The sequence below is a fragment of the Dipodomys ordii genome, unplaced genomic scaffold (assembly GCF_000151885.1).
Source record: "Dipodomys ordii isolate 6190 unplaced genomic scaffold, Dord_2.0 Scaffold30, whole genome shotgun sequence".
Lineage (NCBI taxonomy): Eukaryota > Metazoa > Chordata > Mammalia > Rodentia > Heteromyidae > Dipodomys > Dipodomys ordii.
Window position 1 is genome coordinate 4,409,227 of NW_012267246.1, and position 5,880 is coordinate 4,415,106.

General features: G+C 38.5%; 1 protein-coding gene across 1 annotated transcript in view; it reads right to left on the reverse strand.

Moving 5' to 3' along the window:
- Positions 1-2,941: 2,941 nt before the first annotated feature.
- Trim59 (tripartite motif containing 59) overlaps positions 2,942-5,880 on the reverse strand; it is a 9,767-nt gene continuing 6,828 nt past the window's right edge. The window contains exon 2 of the mRNA XM_013016125.1: positions 2,942-4,289. Within this exon, the coding sequence (XP_012871579.1) occupies positions 3,075-4,286 (1,212 nt within the window). The 5' untranslated portion in view covers positions 4,287-4,289 and the 3' untranslated portion in view covers positions 2,942-3,074. The remainder of the gene's footprint in view (positions 4,290-5,880) is intronic.

Here is a 5,880-nt window from a genome sequence, read left to right on the forward strand (position 1 = left end):
TTTGGCAAAAATGGTTTCTATTTTCACTGTTTAAGGTTATAGTCTATACTTAACCGATTGTAAAATTTTTATCTTGCTATATGTATATATATATCCCAAGCTGACCTCAGTCCTCCCTCAGCTTCTTCCTAAGTACTAAGATTAAAGATGTGCACCCCCATGCCCAGATCCTAAAGAATAAAATTTCTACATGGCAAATTTAGAGGAAATAGAATGGCTGGAGAATCAGGTGACTTGACCTTAGTCAAGTACTGCCACTAATGTGAGTTCAAAAAGTATGTTGAAAGTAAATTTCAAAGCTAGAGCATGTTGTCAGGGCTCAGCTTCTTGTTCACTTGACCTACAATGGGAAATTCTGCCAGTCAACACTGGGCAGATTCTTAAGTCTCTGTGCTTAATGATGCTCACATAATGGGAAACTTATTTGCTCAATGACTCATAAAGGGAAAATAAAACATGTGACTAAGACTTTTTGCCTGGGGGAGGCAGCCAGGGGCCAGGAGGTAGGTTTATCTGGTACTCTCACAGTTACCATGCTATCACTAGAGCCACAAGTGTGGGGCATCAAGGGCTGGGGTATCCTCACACTGCTTCAGCTTGTTCATTTTTGTCCTGCTAGTTGAGCCACTGTTCTTACACCGTTTTTTTGCTGATTAAACTGGAGATGTCTCAGGCTTTGTAAGGGCTGGCTTCAAACCATAATCCTCTGATCCCATCCTTCTGAATAGTGCTCAAATAGGACTTTTTTTTTTTTTTTGGTCCGGTTGTGGGGCCTGAACTCTGGGCCTGGGCCCTGTCCCTCAGCTCTTCAGCTCAAGGCTAGCGCTCTACCATGAGCCACAGCGCCACTTCCAGCTTTTTTTTCTTATGTGGTGCTGAGGAATCGAACCCTGGGCCTTGAGCATGCAAGGCAAGTGCTCTACCACTGAGCCACCTTCCCAGCCCAGGACTTTTTTTTTAACTGTATTTGAAGAATGTTAGGAATCTGAAAGTAAGTTGACAGCCACTTGGATTTCATAAGAAACCATCTAGAGATTCAATTTCCAGGTATTTCTCTTAAGAATTCATCAATTGCCAACTCATTCATTAGACCACTATTTATGCTTTGAAAGACAAACCTTGCTTTTTTTGTTGTTGGTTGTGGGGTCTGAACTCTGGGCCTGGATGCTGTCCCTCAGCTCTTGAGCTCAAGGCTAGTGCTCTACCACTTGAGCCACAGCGCCACTTCCGGCTTTTTGTGCTTACGGGATGTTGAGGAATTGAACCCAGGGAGGGCCTCATGCCTGCAAGGCAAGCATTCTACAACTGAGCCACCTTCCCAGCCCCCAAACCTTGCATTCATAATATAAAGTCATTAAAAATACAAGCACACTAGTGGCATAGACAAAGGCCTAAAATTTAAGTGTAATCAAGTGCATTTTGTTGATGAGACAAGATTACATTTTGATAAACAGCATAGTACTGAATTTTGAAGCTGGAATGTCCAGAGCCCATATGAAAATTGCAAAGCCACCACTCCTGAATTAGCTTCTTACCAAGCCATTAAATACAAATAAAATACCAAAAGGAGTTTATTATAAAAGTTTCATACATAAAAGCTCAGGATTACTGACTTTACAATCTCATCCTGGTGAAGTACAAAACAGCATGATTAAGGATCAGCTACTTCAATACTTCTCAAAACAAACACAAGTCTTAAAAAAATACTGTCAATCCTAAAATGGTATCAACAGGCATATGCTTTGAGTTTATAAATCTTACCAGTAAGAAACCTTAAACACACACATGGCTTTGCATTACTTCTGTGAAGTTAATACCCTCCTCAAAAATTACGATCTTAACAGTAACTTTCATTCCATAAATTCATTGCCTAACTACATTTTTCAAAAACTTTTATAGTGACTAATATCTTAAGCATAGTGCAACTTCAGTCTAAAGGTAGTATGTATGACTTAACCTGGTATACCCTTTAAAAAGCTGGACATAATTGTGCTAGTCTGGCTCTGATGATAGATTTAATGCTGTAATCTTTAAGTGGTAAAATCTGTTCTCAGCAAGACCTTTAGAACCAGTTCCCAGAATACAGCTGTTTGTCCACTTTCAATGTGTGGGGCCAAGAGCATCCCCTAATTAGCCTAGAAATGGTGCTACAAGCAGTACTCATGGGGCTCACAAAACCCAACGTGGAGTTCATGGACAATGAGCCAGAAATCCTACTGTATCCCAAGTGTCCCAATTTCAGTTAGAACTAAGGCGTCTCTTAAAAGTTCTGGAACGTAAGATGGTTTGTGGTACTTCTGCATCAGCACAGTGAATAAACACCTGGCAAGAAGGCTAAGTATGTTGAGTATGTCACATACAACTAGAAACTGACTACCAAACCAAAAATGTTTACTGGTAGCATACACTAAGCAAGGGCTCTACCCCAACCCTCTGAGAAAAGGTCTATGTTGCCCAGGCTGACAAAGTTATGCATGTATACAAGGATTTCCTGCCTCAGGCAGGAAATTTACATAAACTATAAAAAATGACAGGTATTAAGAGTCACTGTATAAAAGTACGTTATTCCACTTGGAATGCTTCAAAAGTTAGATGTCCTGTACATCTAAGATTTTGCCTTTTTTATCAAAATGTCACATACACATAAAGCCAACCATTGCAGAAAGTAAAAGACAAAAGCTATTACATTGTCAACCTCTTATGCCAGTAAAAATGGGGTGTATTACTGAATTTACTAGATGTTTTCTGATAAATGACAGTGTGAACTAACTTTCAGATACTGTTATATACCAACACAAGCCTGAATTGGAGGTTTGGCTCAAACGACGGAATGCCTGAAGTAGTACATCTGCCTAGCAAGGCCCTGAGTTCAAACTCAGGTATTGTCCCCCCACCCCTCCAAAAAAAAGTTATTGTCCCAACAGAAACACGGAAGATTTAATATATTTCTATATATTTATATTTGTTGCAAGTCTACTAAAGTTTAGTTTGCTACTTTAGCTACCCTAGTCTCCATTAGCAGTGGTTAGCCTCTGCTGTCCCCCAAACTCACTTCACAATTCAGATTTACATTTTCAACGATAAACTATTTCCCACGTAAATTCCTTCAAAAAATAAAAAGTGTGACAGAGTATATTTTGTAAATCATGCAACTTGCTAGATAAGCTTTGGTAAACAGACAAAGAGACTTCAGAAAAACATATTGAAGTGATTTCATTTAAGAAGGTTATTATGTGATGGTTGAAAAGGAGTATCAACATTAATATCACTGAAATAAGCGTGACTATAGCAATATTTAAAATCTTAAAAAGCTCAATCTCTTTTTCATCTTTCTCAGGCCAGGAACAGGGCACCCTTCTTGAAGAAATCTTCATTTCAGGAATAAAAGCTTTCTTAATTTTTCCTATTTCCGTTCTGCTCCATTCTTCTTTTAATACTTTGCTTACCCGAGGTTGAATTTCAACAGGTTGGACATCAGGAAGTGGTCTTTCTTTTAGCATCTGCACACGCTGGCGAACATCATCAATTTTTTCTAGAAATTTAAGTGGAGATTCTTCTTGTAAAGACGTGGTCATGGTAACCAATTCAAGCTGCTGCTCTCGTATTTCCTTTAGTCTTTCAATCTGTGGAGTATATTCTTGACTCATCATATTGCCAACATCACAGAGAGCAGTTAGGAAGTTCTTCTTTTTCTGTTCTAATGTATCAGTAAGCTCCTTAAAATACTGGAGAACAATTTCCTTGTCACCTTGGACCATTTTCTCTGAATGAGATTTCTGTTCTTCTAGCTTTTCGATAAGACGAGTAATATCTGTCCAGTGTGCATCAGTAAGTTGTTTAAGCAATCTTCGCGGTGTGTCTTTTTCTTTCAGATAGGCACTCTGAAGGTCATCTATAGGATGACCATGATGTTGACCTATAGTTAGGCAATGACCACAAACTAATTTTTTATCCAGAAGACAATAAACATTCAATGGTTGCCTATAGTGTTCAGGGCAGGTGACAATATCTGGATGCTCTTCCTGCTGATATTTTTCAATGATAGCCCTTAATGCAAAATTAACAGGTAAAGATTCAATACCACTTGGAGCAATTTCAATAATACTTCTGCAGTTAGGACACTTGAGTGGAATTCGCAAAGGTCTCCATATATAAAAATTACCAGATGCCTGAAGAACATTTTCCAAACAGTTTCTACAAAATGTATGAGAACATGGTAATACACGAGGATCTTCAAAAATACTGTAACAAATGGGACATGTTAACTCATCCTCAAAATTGTGCATTTCCTGTCAAGAGAAAAAAAAAATTCAGTCTATTCTGTATACTTTATACATTAACATCCAAATTATTAATATACAGTGCTTGTCATCTAAAATTTACTAAGCATTTCTTTTTAAAAAGTCTAATTCAATTAGTCAAAGTTATTCACAAAGAGTAAGCGATAAAATTCATACCAAAATTTATACCAAGTAAAATGACTCCAATTAACAATTTAAACTTTTTCTATATAATGAGGACTAAAACTTAGTGTTCTTTAAGTTACTTAGTAATTACAATTACTGTATGCAACTTGTTACATGCCAAAATGCTCAAATCCAGACACTGCACATATATAGGTAGTAAGCATTTCATTTATACAATATAACAACTTAGGTTTAACGACCTCATATGCTGTAATTTTTTAAAAAGCAAATGTTAGTGCCTCATTGATATTTGTTTTTATAAGCATACATTTGTTAGACATTTCCAAATGTACAAGATGCATTTCAACAATGGCTCTCAATCGTGTGTGTGTGTGTGTGTGTGTGTGTGTGTGTGTGTGTGTGTTTAGAAGTATCACACATTCAGCTTGTTCAGCTTTTAGGCTGATGGCTGATGCTCTACCAATTAAGCCAATCCTGTCCAACTTATTAATGGTTAATTGGAGAGTCTCAGAACTTTTTGCCTAGAATAGCTTCAAACTGTGATCTTCGTATCTCAACTTCCTGAGAAGTTTATAGGACTATAGGCATGAGCTAAAACATTCAACTCATAGTTTCTTAAAGCAAGTTACAGATTTAGTTTCTCTAGAAAGTGAGTATAAATTTCTTACCTGTTTGAGTTGGAAAAAATATCAGAAACTCAGTTTCTGCATAACAATTTTCTTTTAATTTTCATGGTACTATACCAAACCCAGAATATTGTATATATATGCTGGCCAAGTGCTCTACCACTTACATATTCCCAGACCCAGACCAACAGTGTAACTTGTAATTTTTTTTTTTTGCCTGTCCTGGAACTTGAACTCAGGGCCTGAGCGCTGTCCCTAAGCCCCCCACCCCCACCCCACCAGGGTCGTGGGGTTTGAACTCTGGGCCAGGGCACTGTCCCTGTGCTCTTTAGCTCAAGGCCAGTGATCTACCACTTAAGCCACAGTGCCACTTCCAGTTTTCTGGTGGTTAATTGGAGATAAGCGTCTCAGAGGCTTTCCTGCCGGGCTGTCTTTAAACCAAAATCCTCATATCTCAGCCTCCTGAGTAGCTAGGCTTACAGGAGTGAGCTACGGGTACCTGGCTTCCTAGAGCTCTTTGCTCAGTGCTATCACTCGTGGCTTTTTCTGTTTATATGGTATTGAGGAATCAACCCCAGGGCTTCATGTATGCTAGGCAAGCACTCTACCACTAAGCCACATTCCAAGCCTAAATTATTATCATTATTTTTTTTTTTTTTTTGTCAGTCATGGGCTTGAACTCAGGTTCTGTCCCTGAGCTCTTTTTGCTCAAGGCTTAACACTTTACCACTTTGAGCCACAGCTCCACTTCCAGTTTCCTGGTACTTAATTGGAGATAGGAGTCTTGAGGGCTTTCCTGCCTAGGCTGGTTTTGAACCATGATCCTC